Source organism: Silurus aristotelis (assembly GCF_946808225.1).
Source record: "Silurus aristotelis genome assembly, chromosome: 2".
Lineage (NCBI taxonomy): Eukaryota > Metazoa > Chordata > Actinopteri > Siluriformes > Siluridae > Silurus > Silurus aristotelis.
In genome coordinates, this window is record NC_139575.1 from 21,773,938 (window position 1) to 21,797,678 (window position 23,741).

Consider the following 23,741-nt stretch of genomic DNA (forward strand, 5'->3'; position numbering starts at 1 on the left):
AATAGTGTTGGTAGCAGAGGTGGGAAGTAACGAAGAACAAATACTTCGTTACTGTACTTAAGTAGATTTTTCTGGAATCAGTGCTTTACTTCACTAATTATTTTTACATTATAATTAACTTTTTACTTTCACTCTACAATTTTACACAAACATCTGTACTTTCTACTTCTAACATTTTCAAACCAGACTCGTTACTTTAGTTTTCATCTATTTGTTGAAATGTCAATATTTTTTCTTCTCCCTGAGCCTTTTTTCAGTCCATCAAGCTATTTCCTGACTCTCATGCACCACAGGCTAGTTTAGGAAGCTAACAATGAGCAGACAGAAGGCAACAAGAAATATGGGGCCAACATGGATGAGACAGAGGGAGTCAGCAATGTAAACTTGACTGAGAACAGAGACATACCTATTCATCTTTTCTCTGCTAGTGTTCTTTATGATAGATGTTCAGCCTGGAGACATTCATTAGGTAACAATAAAAATAAAAAAAACATTTTCTATTAATATATTAATTAGGGCTGTAAAAATGTATGCGTTAATAACGTGTTATAACGCAAATTCATTTCACGGCTCAAATCAGTCTCAAATCAGCACTAAAATGCGCCATAATGCACACATCCAGCAATTATCCCTCTGGGGTCAACAAACGCACTGGCGCTGGCATATATTCCTTATGATGCCAAAACAAACTTCAATTTCTCTGTCTTTTTTGATCGTACAGAGAAGCACAATACATAATGTAACAATGTAAAGAATCTACTTTTATACACTCATAATAACAGCAAAACGCTGTGCTTTTGTAAAATAAAGAAAACAGACAAGCGTGCTCTCTGCCGTCTCTGTCTCTATGTCATCTATTATTAATATGATGTGAGGTCCAGTTACCAGCGTGACACTAAAACAGATAGTAGTAATTGCTACTTTTTACTTAAGTACGTGTCAGAGCCCAAACATCTTTACTTTAACTTGAGTAAAAAAGTATAGTCAGTACTTCAACTTTTACTTTTAGTCTTTTTAAACATGAGCATTTGCACTACTACTTAATTTAAGGATGTGTGTACTTTTGCCACCTCTGGTAGGTAGACACACGAATTGAAGGTCTGGAGAGGTGTCCACAAATCTTCAATCTTAGCTGTTTGAAAACTGTGGATGTTTAATGTTCTTACCTAAAAAATAATGCTGTGAAAATGCTACTGTTCCGCATTGAGGAGGCCATTTTAATTTTACTTTACTTATGAATGTACGTATGAAAGTCTGTACAACATTTAGCATGAACACATTTGAACACTCAGATCATACAATATTTTCATTTTAAATCACGTTCATGTAATTTTTCTTTTTTTGACTACATTTCTTTCATGATAACTAAAATTGAAACTAATGCACATTATGTGTATATGTATTATGGGCAATACACTTTTGGCCCATAGTGAATTGAACAATTTGGGTCTATGAATTTTATTTATAAGTCTAAAATTTTTAATGTGTGTGAGCAGTTTCAGTTTCAGCATTGTCTGCATTGTGATTGTCGGCAGATGTCAAATAAACATAAAACATGATACTTTAAGCCACCACCCAGTATTATTTGTGATACTTATATTTATTGCCCTGCCATGCTCAAACAGGAGGTTCACAAATAGGGCACAGAGGATGCTAATGTTTTAAGAGAAAGCTGTCAGGGTAACACCTGTCGGTGTGAAATACAACCCTGTTACAGGGGGAAATGCCAAAAACAGCCCATAAGCATTAAAAGTAAGCTTTAACATCATTTCAAGTGAAAAAAATTCTCAAACTTAAGCGTTGTTTCAGATTAGTTGTCTAACAAACATGGACCACAATCGATCATATTACATGACGTTACTATGCTGTAAATGGGACATGTTATCTAGTGCAACTGGAATCACAACAGTCAGAAACTGGATACAGCATGTGAATAAATGGCACAGAGATGAGGTTATAGACCTCTTATTACTAACAGTAAAGAGCTGTGGAGATTTTTATTGAGTTTAGTCAGTGCTTTAGTTACTATTAAATGGTGAGAGACTGGAAAACTCCCACACTACAAAGCATAGACATCAACACTATGAAATAACATGTGGAATTATACAGTGACAAGAAAATTCAAGATATATTATCTATACAAATCAAATTCATTAGGTATGTTAAATTCACACGTTCATCATGGAGCTTCACACTGGAGTTCCCAACGTTCCCAAACAAGTTCGGTTTCCTGTTAACCAAACATTTTACCTGTTAATGTATATAATCCAAATGTAAAATTTAAACCCTTTCTACAGGGGGAAAAGTCTCAACATAACTTGAATTCTGTATTATGTAATATGAATATACCAAATTAGGGACCTCCTCCTTAATGTCAGCCTCAACCAAATAAAAGCAGTAAACTCCCAGAACAAATGAGCTGTTGCTCATTCTGTCTACTAATATTTTTCTGCTGTGAAAAAGAGGCAATTGCACTAAAATCCAGGAATCAAAACAGCTGTTTGAGGATTTATACCAGGTAAGCTGTACAGGTTTCATCAAGGCCTAACCATGTTTTCTGATCAAATGTTTCACAAATAGATATTTCATACATTTCATAAAGAAAGTTATATTGATTTGAAAATGAATTAATAATGCAAAGAAATTAATAAAGCATAACCTACACCAGTAAGAACAGCATGTCAACAGAAAAGGGAAAATAATCAGGGTGCTGAGGTGAGTTTAATATTAAACATAAATATAATCCCTAAACAAATATTTATTTGTTATATTAATATATTTATTTTACTGTAGTCAGATTTTAGTGAATTGAACAAACAGCACACAGAGATCAATCTTAATACTATTGTATTTTTCTGTATACTTACTTTTAGGTCAGTTTATTTATATTAAGAACTTGAATTCATGTCGTTGAAATTGACAATTCTCATGACAATCAAGGCATATCTACAGTTTGCATGGCTATATTTGGGTTCGTTCTGTCACAAGGAAAATATTCATATAAACTACAGCAAGGAAATTAAAAAGAAAAGTATTCTCTGATAGTCAAGGACTTTAGTGTTTCTTTTGTCTGTGTTAATATAATTTTTTAACAATCAATTTATAGTTAATATTATTACTTTTATAATGTATTGCTCCTTAAGCAGAGCTGTTAATGCTGCCAGCATATCCCTCATCCTTCATTTTATTAGGTATGTGACCTATCAAAAGCAGAGCCTAAATAGCCGATGATGCATCGAGAAGGATCTCATAACTGTAGAATGCTATTAAATGCTTTATCAGCAGTTTCATATTACATATTAAGTTTTTAATCAAAATCTTAAAATGTCTAATGGTTTCTCTCTTTTTTTTGGTTGTCACAGCCTAAAGGTAAGATATTTTCTTCTGTTCTGTAAGTAAATAGGTGCTGTAAAATGTATCATGCAAAGATAATGAATAATAATAGAAGAATAATTAATCATTTAAAATATTAGCACTTAGATGACAACTCTTGATTTATCAAGATATTTCTATATCAAATTCCTGCAAAGAAAACATGGTCTACTATTATTATGTAAATATGAAGGGTTAGATCGACATGTCCACATGGTGTTGGTTAAATAAGGCTCTCTGTTACCCTGCCATCATCACATAAGCATCTTTGGTACTCCAAGACACGAAATATCTTAATGGATTTGTAGTTGATCGAATGGAATATTATACATCCATCTAAATATTATTTAATGAAGCTTATATGAGAGAAAATGTGTTTTTGATGCTGATTTTGATTGAATTTGCAAATATGTCAGGAGATATTCATTATTACAAGACTATATTTGGTAATCTAATTACTTATTTATATTTGGTTATTACTAATTACACAGCCAAGCCAACTTTTTATTTTCCAGAGCCAAGATAAACTGTGAAATAAAAAAGTGCAACAACGTTATTAGAAGATGTCGGCAGGAGGTAAGTCATACTTTTTGGCTTACAGCACAGCACGGCAAGTTCTCAAGTAGCACCTATCCGGCACATTTAATACTCTAACAGAGCAGGAAATACTCAAGGATAAAGATAATTAGAGATAGGGGTTGGGATAAACTTGGATCCTTGACTGTAAACCACACAACTAATAGTTTAATATTTATTTTCAGTTTCAATAGAAATTAATAAAGTTAGCAAATTTTGGTTTCTTTTAACATTATAAGCGATTTTTTAATGTTTCTATTAGGCTAATGTTTGGTTTTGTGGTGAATATTGATGCTGCTATTTTAGCTAATCCTTTAAAAGCAAATAATTAGCTGTCTCTTACATTGTACCTTTACCTGCAAGCCCTAAAATCTTCTTAAAAGCTTGATCTGTCAGGTATGATTTTCTACCTACAGATATAAGTTTAAAATATATTTATCATTTTCCTGAAATAGATTTTTTTTTATAATAGAGCCTGTGCTAAGAACATTTTTGGGGAAAGAATTGACAAATAAGCTGTAACAACCTGGGATGTATTTCTTAGAACTACCATGACTACAGGGATGTGTATGCTAAATTCCATAAATTGCAATAATACTGGACTTTTTCCATAAATGTTGTTTACACAGATAAAGCTAATTATAAGGTCTGTAATCATAATTATAATACAAAAATGATCCACCTCAAGTTAGTTCAGAAGCTTGATGTATCACAGTGAATTCTATTGACAAAGCCTTGTGCTCTTGCAATCCCTTTAGGCAAAAAATAACACCCAGGAACAGTTGCACACTGAAAACAATGAACATGTGGTCAGTCAGCTTTTAACAGAAATTACACAACAGTTAGTTATGGTCCATTGAATTGATTGGTCAAACAGCATTCCAAGAGTACATATATTTCCTATTACCGTATGAACACATTTCCCAGTGTGTATCTCTGTCCTCGTCTGTGTTTGCCCCATAAAATTCTACCTTCTATTTCAAAAACCATTACTACAACCATTACTACTATTGTATGCATTCACCAATGGAAGACACTTTTTAGCGACTTTCATTGATATGAAAGCTCATTAGATGAAGACAAAAAGGATTAATTACTTAATATAAATTTCTTGATTATAGAACTGTTAACACCCAAGCAAGAGATAAGCTATATAAAATCTTGGCATGGCTGCGATTAGCTAATGTACTCGCCATTAGTTGTGCCTAATCACGGTCATTTCGATATTCAGTGTACACTCACTCTTGCTAGTGCTTGAATTTTTTAGATTACAACAAAACATTACTCAACAAAATGTTATTTTGTTTTACCACTTTAAATTATGTACTGTAGGGTGCCTCAACTACAATATAAACACTTGAGTAAGTGGTTTTATTTAAAAGAAGAATTTATGAATAATAATCAGTGATTTTCTTTCAAAACAGTGAAAGACAATGTAAGATCTAAGCACCTTTAAAATTATATATAGAAGTGACACTAAATTAACTTAAACTTGTACATTTTACAATCACTCAAACAAACAAACAAACAAAATATCAATACTTGCTTATACGACTTTTGCAATGATCCACTATTTGTACGATTAAGTAGATGAAACTGCGTATATAGAAAGCAAGATCATTTTGACTGTAGAATCTATTTATATTGTCTTTCATTTTATTTGTATATATATTTTGTGTATATTGGTTTGTAGTTGTTTGTTTGGTTTTACAATTTATCCGGTCTGCTGTGTTGATTCTTGAGCTTTACTTCATTGTTAAGGTGTTGCTATTTTTTGCAGTCATGTTTTTATACATATCATATAATTTCATTATAAGTCATTGTTCAGCTGGAGTGAAAAAGCAGCTCTTGTTCACTGCCATATTGCTATAGTTTCACTCCACTGAGGGTGGTTTATATATAGTGTGCCTTGAGCCTCATTTGGCAAATTCTGGCTATAATTATAAAGTGCTGTCATAAAAGATCCGTTTATTAGATCCCTTTGTGGAATTCATTCAGGAACTTAGACGGTAGTTTAGACTCTATTAATAGTACCGAAACATTGCTAAATATTAGATTAGATTAGATTAGATTAGATTCGATTTTATTGTCATTTTGCAAGGTACATGTACAGAGCCAACAAAATGCAGTTGGCATCTAACCAGAAGTGCATAAGTGGCCTAAAAAACAGAAGTACAATAAATAGCATTAAGATAAATAGGGCATGATATATACAGGGATGATAAATATGTATAATGTATAATGTATAATGACTCCTGATGTATAATGTACAGAAGGTGCAGTAGGTAATAATATATAGCATATAGTAATATACAATATACTGTGCAAAATATTATGCATAGATAGAAATGTCAGAAGATAATATACTTAAATGACGTGATATAGTTTTGTACAAATATGAATGTATGTATGATACAGTATATACAATATAAATATTGGTTGAATGTACAGTAGTGCAAATGTAAGTCATAGATGGTGCAGAAAAAAAATATGTAGTGGATAAGCAGTGCAAAATACACAGTGGTAAATGTTCTGCAGTATCCTGTAGCACAGATGGGACTTTTTAGGTCTTCTCAGAAAAACAGGTGCTGTTGTGCCTTCCTGATCAGGATAGAAGAGTTCAGAGACCAGGTGAGGTCCTCAGAAATGTGGACTCCAATGAACTCACAGTAAAGCTGCGTACACGCTAAACAGCAGCTCTGTTGATGTGAATGGGAGCATGAATGTGATTGGCGGCTCATCTTAAATGCACAGTGACCTCTTTCAACTTCTTGGTGTTGAGTTCCAGGTTATTGTCCTCACACCATGCTACTAGGTGCTGGATCTTCTCCCTGTAAGATGTTGCACTGTTACCTTGGATCAGACCTACCACCATGATGTCATCTACAAACTTAACTATGCTGTTGGAGGCATAGGCAGGTATGCAGTCATAGATGAAATGGGAGTATAGAAGAGAAGACAATACACATCCCTAAAGGCACCCCAGTGCTAAAGGTGAGACTGGAGGAGGTGACGGTGTTCAGTCTGTTCGTAAGGAAGTCCAGGGTCCAGTTGCAGAGATGTGTGCTGACGTCAAGCTGTTTCAGCTTCACTTGAAAAGGCTTACAGTGTTAAAAGCTGAGCTGGATGAGTCAGGGCAGAATGAAGTACCGTGAAAATGGCGTCCTCGGTTGACCTATTCGGGCGATAGGCAAATTGGCATAAGTGAGTGGCGGACAGGCCTAAAGATGGGTGAGGACCAGTTTTTCAAAGTACTTTTCGATGACAGGGGTGAGTGCGATTGGACGGAAGTCACCAAGTTCTGTCCACCAAGTGCTTTGGCCCTGGCACGATGGTAGCAGACTTAAAGCAAGGGGACAGTTGCCTGGGCCAAGGACAGATTGAAGATGTCTGTGAAGACCTTAGCCTGCTGCTCTGAACATGCTCTGAGTACATGACCAGGGATGTCGTCAGGGGGGGCTGCTTTCAGTGGATTCATCCTGCACAGGGTAGCACACACTACATGGGTGGAGAGTGTGAGTGGCTGCTCACCTGGTAATAGCTCTGCCTTGAGCATGGGCTCTATGTTCCCTTTTTTTAAAACAAGCGTAGAAGAGGTTGAGCTCATCGGGGTGTGAAGCAGAACTGGTTGGTGGTGCCCCACTGGGTGGTTTGAAGTTAGTGATGGCTTGCCATATGCTTTGGGGTATACATGTTTAGCTTTGCAGATTCCCCTCCTCAGATTGGCTCTGGCGCCACTGTAGGCTTTAGAAACCTAAAGGCTGTGTGTTGCTTGCTTTTAGCAGAAGACAGACCTTCCGGGTAATCTATGTCTTCTGATTAGGGAACACTATGATGTTCCCTAATGTGTGGTCACCCAATCCACACACCTGTTGATGTGGTAAAGAACAGAGTTGGTGTAAATTAAAAGGTGTTGGTGATAGAGTCACTAGATAGAGAACTGCTGCTGGAGAGAGGCATTAGCCCATCCAGCCAGACTTTAACAGTCCTGGTTTCACACGTTTGATGACTGGTGAGTACTTGGGCAGCAGGAACAATGAGAAAAACTTTCTTTCGGGTTTTCCCATCAGGGGTTCCCACATCGGATCATCGGCATGTTTGATTTGGCACATGTTTTACGCTGGATGCCCTTCCTAACGCAACCCTCCCCATTTATCTGGGCTTGGGACCGGCACTGAGAGTGCACTGGCTTGTGCAACCCTGATGGCTGGGGTCGGTTCACTAACCGGGAATCAAACCCAGGCCGCAGCGGTAAGAGCACCGCATCCTAACCACTCGACCACCAGGGACCCAGCAGGAACAATGAGAGATGGTCCAATTGTCCGAGGTGGGGGAGGGTTGTGACTCTGTTAGCATCAGCCATACTTGTATGAAACATGATCCAGTGTTTTGTGTCCTCTAATGAATCAGGATACATTCTGTTGGAATCTTGTCAGAACAGATCTTAAATTTATTAAAATCCCCAGCGACAATAAAGGCTCCTTTAGGATGCACTGTCTGCAGTTTGTTGATAGCAGAGTTTAGTTATTTCATGGCTGTGCTAGCCTAAGCATTCAGGGGGACATACACTGCTATCACAACAACACGTGAACTCGCATGGTAAATAAAAGGGTCTGCACTTGATCACTTGACACAATGATCAGGTATTTAAGATCAGCAGAGCAGTGAGAAGAAACAGAGACAGAGCACCAGGTTTTGTTTACATAAATGCATAAGCGTCCTCCACTGATCTTACCCATGCATACTGATTTTCTATCAGCCCTGAAAATAGTGTGCCCCTAGAGCTCCAGCATGCTGTTTGGGATGCTGATGTTGAGCCAAGTTTCTGAGAAAACCATGATGTTGCAGTCTGTAATCAATCTCAGAGTGAGGGTCCAGATCCTAAATTCATCCATTTTGTTCGCCAGGGACTAGGAATCATTGATCGATGTGGGTTTAGCTTTAGCTTAGCTCAAAGTCCTTTGCATTTTCCTCGTTTCTGTTTACGGTCTCTACGCCGGCACTGGACAGTTCTGGTCGGGAAAAAGTGCTCGTTGTGTTGTGTCCTTACAAGCTTAGGTGATATCTGGTCAAAAGTGAAAATAAAGTGCAAAGCTGAGTTTGTGCACATATCACCAATATCCAAGAGGGACTGTCTGTCGAAAGTTAGACTCGCATAACTAAATCATGCGAGCACGCAGAAGAATAGTGCATAAATATGCACAAATACGGGAAATATGTAGAGACTCTGAGCCTACCGATGTGTACGTGCCACCATCTTGGTCTGAAGATGGCGGTCAAAACTAAATTAGGCATGAAATTACAAAAAATAAAAAAAGGTAAAGAGGGTTGCTGAAGAATGGAAGATGCTACAGTATTCAAATTCAAACATTTTTTTCATTACAGTATATGCTGATAACATGCATAGGCAAGGATCCATACAGGAACCATTATTAATTTAATGCAAAAGTAAGCAAGAAATTGAGTTCAGTACTCAAATTAGACCTCAGGAGAGTAGTCTCCTGGTCTTGAGTTCTACTATTTAAAAAAAATAAATAAATAAATACAAACAAACTTAAAAAGGATGCAATAAATTTCACTCACAACATTTTTCTTTCCCATTAAGCAGACATAACTGTCAAACACATAAAAACTATTATTCTTACTTTGCCTACAGCTATTCAATATTGGTTTTGTTTTATAGCAATTGTATCTATATCTATTGTTCACGTGCACACAATGCCACACTTCACAGTGAACATGATTTGCCCTGAGGTTCAAAAGGGGAGAAAAAAATTCTTGTTCATTTCTTTTTACGGTGTTTAAAAAGCATCCCTTTCTCCCAGTTTAGTGTTCATTTACAGCGGTAAAACCAGTTTTGATTAATCTAGCATTTCAGAGACATGCAAGATCAGTTTTACATATGCATTGCATTCAGTAGTATAGCTTAAATAGATAATGTTATGGCTCAGACTATTTGTGTTAAATTAACCTAAATGTGTGCATTATAATATTTTATTTATTATTACATTTAAATTAAGTTCTATCCTAACCCATAGGCATACAGTTTTGTTATTTGTGTAGCAATCTACTGCCCTCTTGTGGCTGACTATCCTCTAACTCGCTCTTTTGTGATGTTAACAGTTGCAATCAAAAAAAGATCCAAAGTACCTGGTGTTATTATCACACAATATGTGGAAGAAATACCACCTGGAAAAAGTACTCCAGATTTCATCAAGAAACCCATGGCTATAAACATTCAGGAAGGTACTCATACAATTTCTTTCTTGTGACAATAAGTAAAAATGTTGCATGTTACTTTAATTAACATGTTTATTTTATAGCACTAAATACATTTAAAGAATAGATTTTCAGGTGTATTATTATATGGTTACAATTGTCAAACAAAAATTTAGGGACAATAGTTTTAATACTCATAGCTCGTTTCATGTTACAGTGCAGTTGAATGTGGCTAAAAGCACAGTAAGGCATCAATATGTTAAAATTAAATATCAATCTATATGCATGTATACATGCGTGTATGTATTTATGTATGTATTTACAGACGGACGGACAGACGGACGTACGTGCAGACAGACAGACAGACAGACAGACAGACAGACAGACAGACAGACAGACAGACAGACAGACAGACAGATAGAAAATGACAAAAATGCTGCTTAAAATTAAATTTCAAAATGCACAATTATAATATGACTGCTGCAATGGAATAAAACAATGAGTTAGACTACAACTGTGTAATAATCATTGTATAATAACAATGTCAAATAATAACTTTATTTTAGCTTCCTTTTAATTATATCTAATAAGCCTACATTAAGTATTAGCTATGTGATCTTTAGCCTTAGTTTTTAACGGACCACTAAAATGATCTAACTTGATTGCAGGTAAATCAGCCACTTTCAAAGCAGTGCTGACAGGAGAGCCAGAACCCACCATCACATGGGCACGTAATAAAGGAGATCTCTCTGATCCAGAGAAATACAACACAAGATATGATAAAAAGGCTGGAGAATACATATTAGAGGTAAAATGTTATTCATTGATTCACTTCAATATCTGCTTTCACCTGGTCAAGGTCATGGTGAAACTCAAGTCAGCAATAGACAGCAATAGACCCTGAAATATTGTCCATTGCAAGGCACTATGTAAACACACATTACCATAATTTAGAGTAGCAAATCTACGTGTTTCCTGAGAAAACGAAAACCCAAAGAATACTACATGAAAACAAGTGAATCTGTTTACAGACAGTAACCTGGAATGTGTATCTGTGAGACAGCAACACTACTCATTGTGGTTTCTCTGAGGCATTATTTTTTAGCTGAAATATTCAAGTAGAATTTCTAATAAATATAATCAACTGTTGTTATATACTAATGTTATGATGGTTGTGTTGGACAAACTTTGAAATATATTATTTTACATTCACAAACATTTACAGTGACATAAAAGGGTAATTTTCTTTTATACATTTGTATTTTTTAATGAAAAACTCTTACACATGGGTAACATTTGGCAGGTTTAAAGCAATCATTTAAAACCTACCAAAACATGCCCACAGCGACTTTTTACAAGCAAGTTCTTGGCATTGTGCATGAGAGCTAAATGATAAACATCCCCACAGTGGGCCCATGACACATATCCTCAACACAGTTTTTTTGGCATGCACTCACAGATATCTACGTACAAGACTCACTAAACAAAATTGCATTCACTACTTGTTGTCAACCAAATGCTGCAACAATGTCATTTCCCTGTGTTTTGACAGGGAAGGAAAATAGCAGCCAAAAAATTAAAAAACTGTCAGTTTTCCAGTGCCAGTCGCAAAAGACATTAACATAAAAAAATCGAAACAGGTAAAGAAATAAGTAATATAAAGCAGAAATAAAGCAATGTCATACTCTGATTATTCATCACACATAAGACCCAGCCCCTGGTGTTTTTTTTTTTTTTTTTTTTTTTTTTTTTTTTTTTTTTTTTTTTTAAACATAAACATAGCTGAGATATTCCCTTATAACACTGACAACGTACAGTATGTCAGTCTTAACACTGCAAGATGACATACTATGAGCCAAATGTAAATAAAGCTGTGAGATTTTACAGTGTAAAGTTTACAACAGTTAAAAAAATTCCTACAAAGTGAACACACATCCTGCACAATATATTTATACTTAGTATTCACTGTTTATGCTTATGTTTCATGACAGATATTAAATGTAACAGCTGACGAGGGAGATACATACAAGTGTTTTGCTACAAACACATTTGGAAAAGCTGTTTGTACAGCTACACTTAAGGTTAGCGAAGGTAAGGCATAATTTACTTTCATAAATTATTTAAAATACAGATAATGACAACAACAACAATACAATTAATAATAATAATAATAATAATTATTATTATTATTATTATTATTATTATTATTATTATTATTATTATTATTATTATTATTATTATTATTATTATAGCTTATATTGTATCTCAAACATTTCCTTGTATCCCAGCTTTATTGTTATCCTTTTTTTTTTCAGCTGGATTGGGGAAAAACAGGACAGGTTTGTACTGTATAAGAATACCAGAGTGAATCTGGTGAACATTAAAAGTTCACAACTACCGTAATTTCCGGACTATAAAGTGCACCCATATATAAGCCGCATCCACTGAATTTTATAAATATTTTTATTTTGAACATAAATAAGCCGCACCTGTCTATAAGCCGCAGGTGTCTACACTAATGTACTTTACACAGGCTTTAACGAAAGACACGTTACACACGGTGGAACGGGTGAAATATGTTGCACTTCCTTTAAGAGCAGAGCGGTATTTTGGGAATAGCCTGGCACTGCATTTTTCCAGTATTACTGCGTGTGTTCAAGACGAGGATTATGTCCTTATTATTTTCTGATGCTAAGTTCTAAATTTCTTTGACTAACCCGTAACGCTGTTGCCAAGAAAAAAAAAAGCACAAGTTTTGGAAACCTGTCTTTGCTTATATGATTTCTGTTGCAACTGGAGTTAGTGAGCGCTCCCTTAACCCAGACCCAGACCAGGCGTTACAACGGCTTGTATCTAAACAGTAGCCTACCAAGAAAGTCATTGTTCACTGTCTTCCTCCTTCCTTTCACAACTATTTCTCTCGGAAGTTTATCTTTTGTCATCGTCGTGCGTTTAAAAATCACCCGGTGGAAGTTTTTTCTCCCGAAGCCGTGCAGCTCAGAACACAGGTAAGGTGCATTTTTTTCGTTTCCGTTCGGAAATTTTGTTGGTCTAATATTATGGGGTTCAGTTTTTTGGCTTGAAGTTTGTAAAACCAGGAAAACCCAGGAAAAATTCATAAATTAGCCGCTTCGTTGTTTAAGCCGCGGGGTTCAAAACGTGGGAAAAAAGTAGCGGCTTATAGTCCGAAAAATACGGCACGTTTTTTATTCTCTCATAAAATTAAGAAGATAAATTGGATACACAAAAAAACATTAAGATACATCATTAAATATTGCTGTTACAAAATGCTACCAAAATATTATTCACTATTTAATATTATAAATAGATTTTTTTCATACAAAGAAGCTTTACCATACCAATAATAGTACATTCCACTTAGTCAATTAACACTCAATTAACATGTCATATAAACCTTTTGAATATTGTCAGCACTCTGCTGGTATATAAAAAAATCTTTTTTTTTTTACTTTGTTCTTTTTTCAGAACAAAATGAACCTGAAGACTTCAGGAAAATGCTGAAGAAAACTGTGTAAATTATCACAACCAAATAATTTAGGGATACATATTTTTTGTTGGCTGTTGCATGTCATACATTTTCTGTACATGAATCAACATTAATTAAAATTATTGTCTGGGTAGACTGGAAAACCCTTCTAAAATACACTATTATATATTATCACGTATTATCAAGTATAATTATGTACTTTTTTGCATAGAGTTGTAAAAAAGGTTAAAGAAAAACCCAAGAAAGAGGGAGAAGTTGATCCAAAATTTTGGGAGGTGTTATTAAGTGCCCATAAAAAAGACTATGAGCGCATTTGTCGTGAGTTTGGAATCACCGATTTCCGGTGGATGCTGAAAATACTTAACAAGTTAAAGAAGGAGAGAGAGGAAGAACAGTCAAAGGTATCATCACCTTCATATACTGTATGATGTTGCAGCCAAATGATGGATTTTAAAGTGTTAATCTCTGATTACTGTATTTTCAATTATATTAGTAAATTTTTCTTAACCTGGTTTGTTGCAAATCTTTGCATGCTATACCTATACCTATACCTATTGTCATTTATTTTCCACAGTATGTTGAAAAGATTGAAAGTATGAAACCAATAGTGATTAAACCAAGTGGAAAGGCTGAATTTGAACTTGAAATGCAGCTAAAGAATCCCAGTAGCAAAATTTATCTTTACAAGGTGAGAACCATAAGTTCTGTAACTGCTGTAATGTTTTCTATAGAAGCTTAGGTTTGCAATATCTAATCCATCTTATTTGTGCTTTTTGCAGAATGGTGAATTGGTTAACTATGGTGATGGCACAGATAAGTCTTTTAAATACAATTTGAAGAAAGTTGGGGATAAATATACATTTAGCATTAATAATGTTGCCCCAGAAGATTTAGGCCTCTATCAAGTGAATGTTGAAGATGCAAACATGTTTACAACTGAATTAGAGAGTAAGAATAAGTTTCATCACAGTGTGAAAGACATTAAGGCTTTAGAGATCAGAGTAGCACAGCCAACTTGTCTTAACTAATTTATTTCCTTAGTTCCTGATGTGGAAATTGATGGCACTCTCAAAGATGTTAGAGTGTCCAAAGGAAAAGATGCTACATTTCAATGTGTATTATCTAGTCCTGTGTCAAAACTTGCCTGGTTTGCCAATGATGAATTAATTGAGGCAGATGATAAATACGACATAAAAGTGTCAGAAGACATGCTTACTCACAAACTAGTAGTGAAGAACTGTGGACCAGTGGACAATGCAACATACACAGTTACTGCTGGACTTAAATCATCCAAAGCAGCGCTAAATGTGAAAGGTAAGTTGTTTTATATATACAGTAAATGAGACAAACTATTTACATACTTATTTATTGGTTAATTAGTCCATTAAATGATTAATACGTTTTTGTTTTTGTTTTGTTTTTCAGGACAAAATGAACCTGAAGACTTTAGAAAAATGCTGAAAAAAACTGGGTAAAGTATGCCAACCAAATAATTCAGGGATACATTAGTTTGTTTCATGTTATCCCTTTTTAAATCAACATGAATTAATATTATTATGTCTGGATCGCAACACTCTTTCAAAATATTGTGGTGTAATGTTTTCCTTACTTTTTGCATAGGGTTGTGAAAAAGGTTAAACAAAAACCCAAGAAAGAAGGAGAGGTTGACCCAGTGTTTTGGGAGAAGTTATTGAGTGCTCAAAAGAAAGACTATGAGCGCATTTGCCGTGAGTTTGGGATCACTGATTTCCGATGGATGCTGAAAAAACTTAACCAGATGAAGAAAGAGAGAGAGGAAGAACAGGCAAAGGTATAAACAAAAGTTAAAAATAAATTTCAATAGTTGATCCCTGGTCACTGATTTTTAAGTAATATTTCTTATTTTTCAATTGGCCTCGATGTTCATCTTAATCTAACTCTACTGTAATAAATTTTTTTCAGTATGTTGAAAAGGTTGGAAAAATGAAACCAATAGAGGTCAAACCAAGTCGAAAAGCACAATTTGAACTTCACATGAAGCTCAAGAATCCCAAGAGCAAAATCTCCCTCTACAAGGTGAAAGCCATAAGTTCCCTAACTGCTGTAATGTCTCCTGTAGGACCTTTTTCAAGGATCCATATATAATTACATTGCTTAGGTTGTAATTATCTAACTGAACTTTTTTTTTTTTGCAGAATGGCGAATTGGTTAATTATGGTGATGGCACTGATAAGTCCTTTAAATACAATTTGAAGAAAGTTGGGGATAAATATACGTTTAGCGTTAATAATGTTTCCCCAGAAGATTCAGGCCTCTATCAAGTGGATGTTGAAGATGCAACAATGTTTACAACTGATTTAGAGAGTAAGAATAAGTTGATCACAATAAGGCATATATTTTCAGCTGCATAGTTATTAGTGTTATAGTGTTATTAGTGTTAATCTAGGGTGCTAAGAATAGTTTTAGAGATCAGAGTAGCACAGCGAACTTGGCTCACTAATTTCTTTCCTTAGTTCCTGATGTGGAAATTGATGGCACTCTCAAAGATGTCACAGTGGACAAAGGAAAAGATGCTACATTTGAATGTGTATTATCTAGTCCTGTATCACAACTTGCCTGGTTTGCCAATGATGAATCCATTGAGGCAGATGATAAATATGACATAACAGTCTCAGAAGACATGCTTACTCACAAACTAGTAGTGAAGAACTGTGGACCAGTGGACAATGCAACATACACAGTTACTGCTGGAATCAAGTCATCCAAAGCAGCTCTAAATGTGAAAGGTAAGGTGTTACTGTTGATACTGTGTGTGTGTGTGTGTGTATATATATATATATATATATAAAATTTTGCGAGCGAGTTTGCTCGTATCTCCGTTTGCTTGTACTATAGGTTGCTCGTACAACGGGGTTTCACTGTATATAATATAATATAATATAATATAATATAATATAATATAATATAATATAATATAATATAATACAATATAATATAATATAATATAATATAATATAAAAAAAACAATATTATTTTATATATTATTTAACAAAGCAGACATTTTATAAAATTGTTGTAAAAATGTGAACCCTTTACTATTCTTTTTCTTTATCTAGATGATCCGAATTCCCTCCAGCGAGATAAGGACCATGCTGATCAGTTGGGTAAGGAGCAGGCCAAGAAACTGGATGGCAGAACAGTGAAAGGAGCTGGTAATAGTGGATCCAGCCTGGACAATGTGATTGGAAGAGATGGACTAATGGGAGGTGGAACTGGGCAAGAGGGAAAGGGAAGCGGCAAAATGGGGAAAGATGGGTTTGGTGAAAATGAATTACTGGGAGATAGTTCAGGCAAAGGTGCATCAGGAAAGGATGGATTATCAGATCTTGGATCAGGAAAAGATGGACAATCAGGTGATGGATCAGTAAAAGGTGGTTCAGGTAAAGGTGAAGTACCTGGAGCAGGTGGAGATATGACATATGGAGATGGAACTGGAGAAACTAAGGATAAAAAGCAACTTGGATTTGGTCAGTTGGTCCCTGACACTAACAAAGGTATGTGATATAATCTGTGTTTTTAATAAATAGCAATACATTTTGCATTGCACAGCAATGTCAAATATTAGCAGTAATTAAACATGTTTCCTATGTTCTCATGTCCAGAACCAGAAGTCCACTTTGTTAGTGGATTGTCTGCTACTTCGGCCAATATTGGAGAAACTGCAGAATTGTCTTGCACACTCAGCAATAAGGGCTGTGATGGAATATGGTACAAAGATGGTCAAAAGGTGAATCTTTTAACCAGATAAATTTCATTTAATTTATTTTGACTTGCATCACAACATTCTTCTAATCAGTGACATTTTACATATCTTTTCATATACAGTGGAACCCCGTTGTACGAGCATAATTCGTTCTTGAAAATTGCTCGTGTGTCCATTTGCTCGTATGTTCGAACTGATTTTCCCCATAGGAATGAATGTAAAAGTGATTTAATCCGTTCCGAGATGTCATTCGATCGCTTATTTCTGCACTTAAAAAGTATTTGTAGCCTATTTTTTAAAACAAATACACCGCAAATTAACGTAATATAAACATAATTTAACACTTTTGCATGTGGTAAGGGTTGATTGCAAGTGTGAGACACGCACCACGCTCATAACCTCCTCGGTTTCTATGTAATTCTATTTACTTTCGTTTTCACAGCACCATCACTGATTTTCTTGGGAGACATTTTTCAAGATTTCTAGTGAAATAAAAATATAAAACTAAAAAAAGTTACTGTGGGAGAGCGTATGAATACGGGGGCCACTTTTATTTGTTTTTTTTTGTGTCGGTCTGCTTAGTGCCGCTTAGCACACACACGCACACACACACACACTCTCCTCCTTAATTGCACCCTCCGATGACTTGAAAAGAGAGAACAATCATTAGGTCACATTAACTTCAGGTGAGGCAATCCCCTGTCTATCTGCTCCCGGACCCGACCTCCATTCACAAACCGCCGCTCGGCCACACCCCCACTGCCACAATTACATTTTTGCTGCACTGAACAATGAGAGCGACTGAGTGATACGTCTGATGCGACCCTCCGCCGAAAACGGGGAACCGGCAGCGTGGGTTTGTTCGTGCTTTCGAAATTTGCTCGTGAAACAGGGTAAAATTTTGCGAGCGAGTTTGCTCGTATCTTCGTTTGCTCGTACTATAGGTTGCTCGTACAACGGGGTTTCACTGTATTACACATAAAAATATTTTCATTGTAGCAATATCAAACAGAAACATTTAGCATTTTCTCTATTTTCTTTATGTTTTGTGGGTCAGTTGGAATCAACAAATGGGATAACTATTTCCAAAGAAGGGGCCCTTCATAAACTAACAATAAAGAATTGTCAGGAGGGAAATGAAGGGGTGTATAAATTTGAAGCAGAAGGACGTAAATCAGAAGCCATGTTATTTATTGAAGGTAAAAAAAACACGTAATAATTTTTAGATCACATTAACAACCATACAATCTTACATAAATTAACTTTATTCCCTTCTTCTCATTCATTTTTAGAGCCACCAAAAATCGATGCAGATGCCATGGATAAGTTCTCAGAACCTGTTGTCATAAGATCTGGTGAGAATGCAATATTCAAGCTTCTGTTTTCAGGAAAGGATCCAATGAAAGTGCAGTGGTTTAAAGATGAAGTGGAGCTTGTGAACGGCCCTGGTATCAGGATTGAGAGTTCCTCAACTCAGAGCCGGCTAATTCTTAATAAATGCCAGCGTAAAAACACTGGCGAAGTCAAAATCAAACTTAAGAACGAATTTGCCACTGCCGAGGTTACATCCAAACTCGTTGTCCTTGGTATGTTTGTAAATCATCTTTCTAGAATGCATTTAATACAAGTTAAAAAAAAAATCTAAATCTTTTTATGATCTGTATATCTATTATTTTCTAGGCAATCCAACTCCACCACAGGGTCCTATAGATGTAATAGAAAGTTCATTGTCTGCCATTGAATTTAAATGGAGGCCTCCAAAAGATGATGGGGGATGTCCTGTGACCAACTACATCCTGGAGCGTCAGCAGGTGGGACGTAACAGCTGGACTAAAATTGGAGAGATCCCTGGACAACCTGTCTACAGAGACACAAATATTGACCGTGGCAAGAAGTACTGCTACAGGATAAGAGCCAAAAATTCAGAAGGCATTAGTGATATCATAGAAACTGATGATATTGCAGCTGGCACACTGGGTACATTTTTAATATGCTTACTATACTTTATGAACCTTAACCAAGGTAAGGGTTGGTCTTCCTTAGCTAATCAAAGTGTTTCTTAATAATTGTTTTTTTTTCAGCATTTCCTGGTCCGCCTGCTTCTCCAAAGGTAGTCAGTGCTTTCAAAGACTGCATTAATCTAACATGGCTCCTGCCAACAAATACTGGTGGAGGGAGTATTATAGGCTACAACCTGGAAAAACGCAAAAAAGGCAGTAACCTTTGGAGTCAAGTGAATCCTCCAGATGAGCCCATTAAAGGTTTTTGTCCGTTACATGTTATGTGATTATACTGCATATTTTATTCTAATAACTTGCATCACAAAAGCCTACAAATTTGTTATTTTTTTTCTTTTTTCAGAGAAAAAGTATGCAGTCAGAGATGTGATGGAAGGAGGCGAGTATGAATTCAGAGTGCTTGCGATTAACACATGTGGTCCTGGCAAACCAAGTGCCCCCTCTGACTGTGTATTTGCAAGAGACCCCCAGAGTAAGATCAAACAACAACAGATTTTTTTTACTTTTCAAAGCAAACATTTAGCTATTTATAGTTTCCTTGCCATTAAACTACCTTTCTAACCACAGAGCGCCCTGGGATGGTTAAAGATCTTAAAGTAACTGATTCTAGTTACAACACTTTATGCCTAGCATGGACTAAACCAAATGTGGTCAAAGGAGTGGAAGATGATGTAAAAGGGTACTTTGTGGAAATCAGACCTGCAGACCAACTCGAGTGGAGCCGCCGCAATGCAAATGCTATTATCCAGACTTCTTTTACTATAACAGGTCTGAAACCTTTGGCCATGTACTGGGTAAGAGTAATTGCAACCAATGAAGGGGGTGAAGGAGATCCACAAGGGCTTGACAACTATGTCATTGCCATGCCTCCACCTGGTGGGTATAAACATTCATTCAGATCAGTTTTCTTAGTTGTTCTTTTTCAAACCATACCTTAATCAGATGCATACAATAACCTTGAATTTGAAACCTTTTACAGTGAAACCAAAATTCACTGACCGCAAGATGAAACATTTCGTGGTTGTCAAAGCTGGAAACACAGTCCGAGTCAGCATATGCTATGAGGTAGTATACTTCAGAGATAGAGATTGTTAATTATAATTGTTTAAAACCTGTAAAGGTAAAATTAGCTTGCAACATTATATTATATTATATTATATTATATTATATTATATTATATTATATTATATATTATATTATATTATATTATATTATATTATATTATATTATATTATATTATTTTATTTTATATTATATTATATTATATTATTTAATATTTAATACATTTTGGTCTCTTTTAAAAATGTACAACAGCGTTTTTAGAAGGTGCCCTGAAAATGCTTGGATTATAAAAAGTTTTTTCAGATTTGCTATTATTATTTTTACTTGCAGGCCTCTCCTTTACCAGACATCATTTGGTTAAAGGATAATTTTCCTGTGGGAAAACATGTGACAATTACTAATTCTGAGAAAGTTTCCCAGCTTCTAATTCCGACATCTGATCGATCGGACAGTGGCATCTACACTATCATTGTGAAAAATATGGTTGGCCAGGAAACCTTCAGTGTAGAAGTTAGAGTCACTGGTAATTTCAACATACAAACATGTTGCATTCTTACTTCTGATATTTTATTTCTGATACTAGCTTTGGTGTTAATACATTTTAAGTGCACACAGATGTACTTTGTAGACTGAATGCATAAATGTTATTTGAAAAAAAAATTCCTGAATGTGTCAATATTTATCCTATACACTTTAAACATTTTCCAGATGAGCCCAAGCCTCCAGGTGAAGTTCAGATTGAGCAGAATGTTGAGGGTACAATAACTCTCAGCTGGATTCCATCTCCTGATGAGAAACGAGATGACCGACTCCACTACATGGTGATGAAACGAGACTCTGTTAAACGGACCTGGTGGACAGTAGCAGATCACCTCTTCAATTACAAATTTACCAACGTTATTATGCAAGGGAGAGAGTATAAATTCCGTGTATATGCTAAAAATGATATAGGGCTGTCTGAACCGTCTGAGTCTCCCACATGGGGAGCTGTTAAAAAGAAAGGTTTGGACATACATAATTTTTTTAATATATTTTTCACACTCTTTTGTTGTTATGACATGAACGATGTTATAAAACCAGTACTTCTGGATTAATCACTTTTAAGTTATGCATTTGATTAGTTTCTTTTTTCCATATACATTACACAAAACAATCACAAATTGATTTATGGCACTGCAATCTATTGAAGCTATTGCTAATACCTGCTAAGTACCATGCATACCAGAGGAACAATTATTCGACCAAAAACTGACCATTTTGTGCCATTCCTAAATATTAACAAGTACCAAATATTTTGTACTAAATATGTTTTTTCTTTCTAGAAAAACTGATAATAAACCAACGAGAACCAAAGAAATTGAACTTTCAGTCAGCTCCCAAATTCACAGTGCCTCTAAAACAGCATGTAGCTCCAAAGGGCTATGAGTGCTATATGAGCTGTGCTGTGAGTGGCAATCCTACCCCTCATGTTACCTGGTATCACAACAATGTTAACATCAACACAAATACCAATTATTACATCTCTAACACATGTGGAGTCTGCTCCATGCTCATCCTGATGGTGGGCCCCAAAGACACAGGGGAGTACAAAGTTGTTGCAGAGAGCCGTTTGGGTCATGCTGAGAGTTCTACCATGCTCACAGTCAGAGGTGTGTTTCTAGTAGATTTCATGTAATTTACTATTATGTATGAGTGTGAGTCGGTGGTGACAAACTGAGTAATATTTTCTTTTTCTGTCTACCAGAATGAAAAAAAAACAAATGTTGAAACAAGGACAACAAGCTGGAGTACATGGATCATAGCATGCTGTACTTAGTATTAATAGTGGCACATTACCCTATAAAGATCAATGTCTTTATGAAAATTATTTAAGTTTGGAGGAAAACATTTGAATTTTAAATGTGTGCTTTAACTACTGAAATCAGGAATTTTGCAGGTCTTGCATACTTATTTTTCTAGAATGCCAATGTCTCATTTGTTTTATTTTGATCCAAACAGCTTAATAAAATAAAATACATAAAAAACAATTTACTTCAATTAATGTTATTAAAATTTTCAGCATAATATTCATATATTGGTTCAGCAAAACATCAGGAAATTACACTTTTTTGAAAAGACAATAATTAGATTCACATTAAATTGCAGGGTGGCATTTTGACTTCCACGCTAATAGTTCCTGTTCCTGAGCTTTCTCTGCTGTCTATTTGTACCTTCACATTTTCTCTTTATACTTCTGTTTCTATATTCCTCTTTTCCTTGGTTTAATCACACCTCACCTAAACATGTCAATAGATCAAGCGACTGCTCCATATTGCCCATAAGTATAAATGAGTGTGAACTGGCATCCTATCTAATGTGTATCTTGCTTTGTGTTCCAAGTTTAGGGGGGAGCTGTCTAAGATAATTTAAGAGTTAATAATAGTTGTGCAACATTTTTTTCTTAAATGTATTTTAAAGGACACCTGCAACTTCATTCTCACATTCAACTCATACACAAATAATTAGCAACTGTTTATTTTTAAATAATATCAGCAACGTCAAAAGTAGACTACAAGGAAAAAACATTCACTTCTACACTTTTAGCCCAGATTTTATAACTAATTAATCAAGTTAATTGCAACGTACTTTACATACTTATTTAAGATTTGGTGTATTATTATTATAACAATTTTAGTTAATTCTACTACTTCTGTAGACGTATTTGAATGGGTGAATAAGTTTAAAGGATTCAAATTGTGTGCAGTTGCATGCACTTTCTTAGAGTTTTTGGTGAGTAGTTAGATTATAAATGTTTTAGACAGTTTTTGTTTTTGTTTTCCACTGAGAGGCTGTTTGTGACAACCGAGAAAACCATTTCAATGTTTTAAGGAGTGTTTCACTATTTTTGCACGAGCATGGGTCCAACAGGGTCTTGAAACCCCTACAGGCGAATTCAGCAGACGTAGTTTGCATGACACTATGGCTGCAACAACTAATCGATGAAATCGATAATAATCGATAATGAAATTTGTTATCAATGAATGTCATTGTCGATTAGTTGGGCTGTTCAAGTTACGTGGTAGCGTCACAGCAAGACAACACAGTAGCAAACAGTATACATTATATAAAAGTGCTGTAAGACTGTTAAACCTACAAATGATGCAAAGTGGAGCTCGTGTGGTATAGAAGCACCACAATGATGCACGAGCACATGAAAAGAAAACACACCGGTGTCAAGGATGAAGGTGAAATATCAGCAAGGTAA

At 35.4% G+C, this 23,741-nt stretch overlaps 1 protein-coding gene across 2 annotated transcripts; it reads left to right on the plus strand.

The window, feature by feature from the left end:
* Positions 1 to 3,803: 3,803 nt before the first annotated feature.
* LOC310719277 (immunoglobulin-like and fibronectin type III domain-containing protein 1) lies at positions 3,804 to 22,524 on the plus strand. 2 transcript variants are annotated; one of them, XM_083528832.1, is made up of 28 exons: positions 3,804 to 3,948; positions 10,072 to 10,194; positions 10,836 to 10,975; positions 12,159 to 12,258; positions 12,483 to 12,506; positions 13,654 to 13,699; positions 13,887 to 14,076; positions 14,250 to 14,363; positions 14,455 to 14,623; positions 14,717 to 14,989; positions 15,101 to 15,146; positions 15,296 to 15,485; positions 15,617 to 15,730; positions 15,850 to 16,018; positions 16,168 to 16,440; positions 16,771 to 17,208; positions 17,317 to 17,441; positions 18,475 to 18,616; positions 18,710 to 19,003; positions 19,098 to 19,394; positions 19,499 to 19,678; positions 19,779 to 19,907; positions 20,003 to 20,311; positions 20,415 to 20,500; positions 20,828 to 21,020; positions 21,206 to 21,499; positions 21,820 to 22,146; positions 22,242 to 22,524. In XM_083528832.1, the coding sequence occupies exons 1-28, from the start codon at positions 3,936 to 3,938 to the stop codon at positions 22,244 to 22,246; spliced, it is 4,803 nt and encodes a 1,600-aa protein (XP_083384958.1). In that variant the 5' UTR covers positions 3,804 to 3,935; the 3' UTR covers positions 22,247 to 22,524. The 2 variants fall into 2 exon arrangements, with proteins under 2 accessions (XP_083384958.1, XP_083384959.1); XM_083528833.1 differs by lacking the exons at positions 13,887 to 14,076; positions 14,250 to 14,363; positions 14,455 to 14,623; positions 14,717 to 14,989; positions 15,101 to 15,146 and having other exon boundaries at positions 21,820 to 22,148.
* Positions 22,525 to 23,741: the final 1,217 nt, after the last annotated feature.